The 2,202-nt window shown below is 48.5% G+C and overlaps 1 protein-coding gene across 1 annotated transcript in view; it reads right to left on the bottom strand.

The window, feature by feature from the left end:
* The window catches only part of LOC109317675 (acidic mammalian chitinase-like), a 6,463-nt gene that overhangs the window by 1,136 nt on the left and 3,125 nt on the right, over positions 1-2,202 (bottom strand). The window contains exons 5-7 of the mRNA XM_019546486.1: positions 1,365-1,488; positions 1,058-1,243; positions 132-267 (exon numbers count right to left, since the gene is read on the bottom strand). Coding sequence (XP_019402031.1) covers positions 132-267; positions 1,058-1,243; positions 1,365-1,488 — 446 coding nt within the window. The remainder of the gene's footprint in view (positions 1-131; positions 268-1,057; positions 1,244-1,364; positions 1,489-2,202) is intronic.

Raw genomic sequence — 2,202 nt, 5'->3', positions numbered from 1 at the left:
GTCGACTTCTTTTGTCTTTGGATGAGGTTCAGAGTGAACTAGAGCAATGCATATTTTATGTGAATGGTGCACTTTACCCCAATACATTATTGATGTACAGTGAAAGCTGCACCTAAAAACACGAAGAGCACATAGAAAATGGTTCACCTTGATGGCAAAGCTCTTAGGGTTGTCATAGCCGATCCACTGATTTCCTTTGTAGGCATATGGGACCTCCTGAGGAGCGTTCCACACTGTGGTAGCCCCACTTTTCAGGAACTGGCAGACCTGGGACATAAAAAGTACTTGTTAAAGTGATCTGGAGACCTGGAGCAGACCATTAATACAGCTCCTCACACATTCTCGATTGACCTGGCCTGTCTGGCCTAAGACACATTGCTCCGACAAGGTCTGGTTTCCATGGTAAGGAATGATCAGAGACGTCAGCTGCAAATATCATCATGACTATCGGAAGCCATCATGAGTCAGAATGCAACATCACTAGTATTGCATTTTACGTCTCAAACACTGCTAGCCCTGTTTTTTTCACCCCATCCAGTGTTTGGATACCTCAATCAATAGCATTTCTCCCTTAGCAAATAGCTCCATAGTTCCCTATAGTCTTGGTTGTGTGCATCAAGATTGGACATCACTATTATTATTATGTATTATTTGCACTAAAGTAATATCTAGAAGCCACAGCCGTGGATCAGGTCCCCCCTGTGTGCTGGACTTACTGGGTGCATCTACCTGTTGCCATACAGTGACGTTGTTACAGCGCCATGCTTTGGTACTTCTTTTTGGCGACATGTAGATGTGCCCACAGACGACAGAAAGATGCCCCTTGTCCCAAAAAACTTCATAGCATAAGCAGTTTCATCCTGGCTCCACACCAAGGGGATTGCCAAGCCCCTGTGAAAGTCGTGTGAACGCCTCAGGAAGAAGACCCCGTGGGGTAGCTAGGTTTTGGCTCTGGTTTCCAGGGCTCAAGCAGGTTGTAAACCATCCTTCTGCCATTCTTTCTGGGCATCTCTACCTCTTAAAACTATTTTAGAAGCAGACTTTCAGGGAGCTTTACCTCAAAGTAGGCTAGGGTCCCGGCTGACTGGGTGTATTCTCCTGCGGCACCTGGGCCAGAGGTTGGAGCTGCCAGGCCATGGTTAGCGGGGTTGCTGAGTGTGAAGGTGCGGGCATAAGCCCCAAATCCAACCATCAGCTTCTCAGCGGGAGCACCGTGGTCCTTCCAGTAATTCATGGAGTAGTTCTAGAGGAGACAGCATTGTGAGCCAGCCAGGGAGCTGGATAGTGCCAGAGCATCCCAGCCACCAGATCCCTGCCCCAGTGGCATGAAGTGATGGCACCCTGCCTACTGTCACACTACTCACCACATTGAAGTAAATGTATGAGCCCTGGTCAGCAGGACCTACATAGAGGGGGCTGTTCTCCCCTGTGAAGCCTTCCCAGGAGCCCCTCAGGTCGTAGGTCATCACGTTGATCAGGTCCATGTACCTTTGAGGAAAAGCAAGTGACCGTGGGTATCAGTCTAGGGCTTTCCTTTTCCATCCATTTACCCAGCACATGGACTTCAGCATCCATCTGACGTTGTCAACCATCCCGCATGGTGCCAGGGCTCGCAAGCTGCTGTATGGCTGTCCAGCACCTCAGAGCAATGCAAAATGTGTTGCTGGATCAGAAGGGTCAGACATGTCCCTGGCATAATTATGTGAAGCCAACAGGCTTTTGCCAAGGGGGAAAGCTAGCGGAGAATTGCGCTGAGACAGTGACTGAGCCTGGGAAATCATCTGTTTTACTTTAGCAGTGAAAAGTGACTATTTTTTGCATGCTGCGAGGGCAGAGAGACTTGCAAATGAGGTAACAGCAAGGGGTTGAAGTGGCAGTGTGAAGTTCTTGGATGGCTAATTCTAGCCCATGTGACCTATTAGTATCCTCCATTGAAATGATGTGTAGCATCTTCCTGTTGATAAACCCCATTTATTGCTACTGTCTTCAGTCTGCAAGAGCTGGCTGGGACTCACAGTTTCATAGATTGTACGGGGCTGGAAGGGACCTTGTAGTTTAACACCAAAAAATGCAAGGTTCTCCACCTTGGGAAGAAAAACCTGCAGCACCCTTATAGGCTCGGCAGTGCTACGCTGGCTAGCATTATGAAAGAAAGAGACTTGGGGGTCATCACTGACCACAAGATGAACATGAGCCTGCAAT

The sequence above is a fragment of the Crocodylus porosus genome, unplaced genomic scaffold (assembly GCF_001723895.1).
Source record: "Crocodylus porosus isolate Cpor-Errol unplaced genomic scaffold, CroPor_comp1, whole genome shotgun sequence".
NCBI lineage: Eukaryota > Metazoa > Chordata > Crocodylia > Crocodylidae > Crocodylus > Crocodylus porosus.
This window is presented reverse-complemented; position numbering and strand designations above follow the sequence as displayed.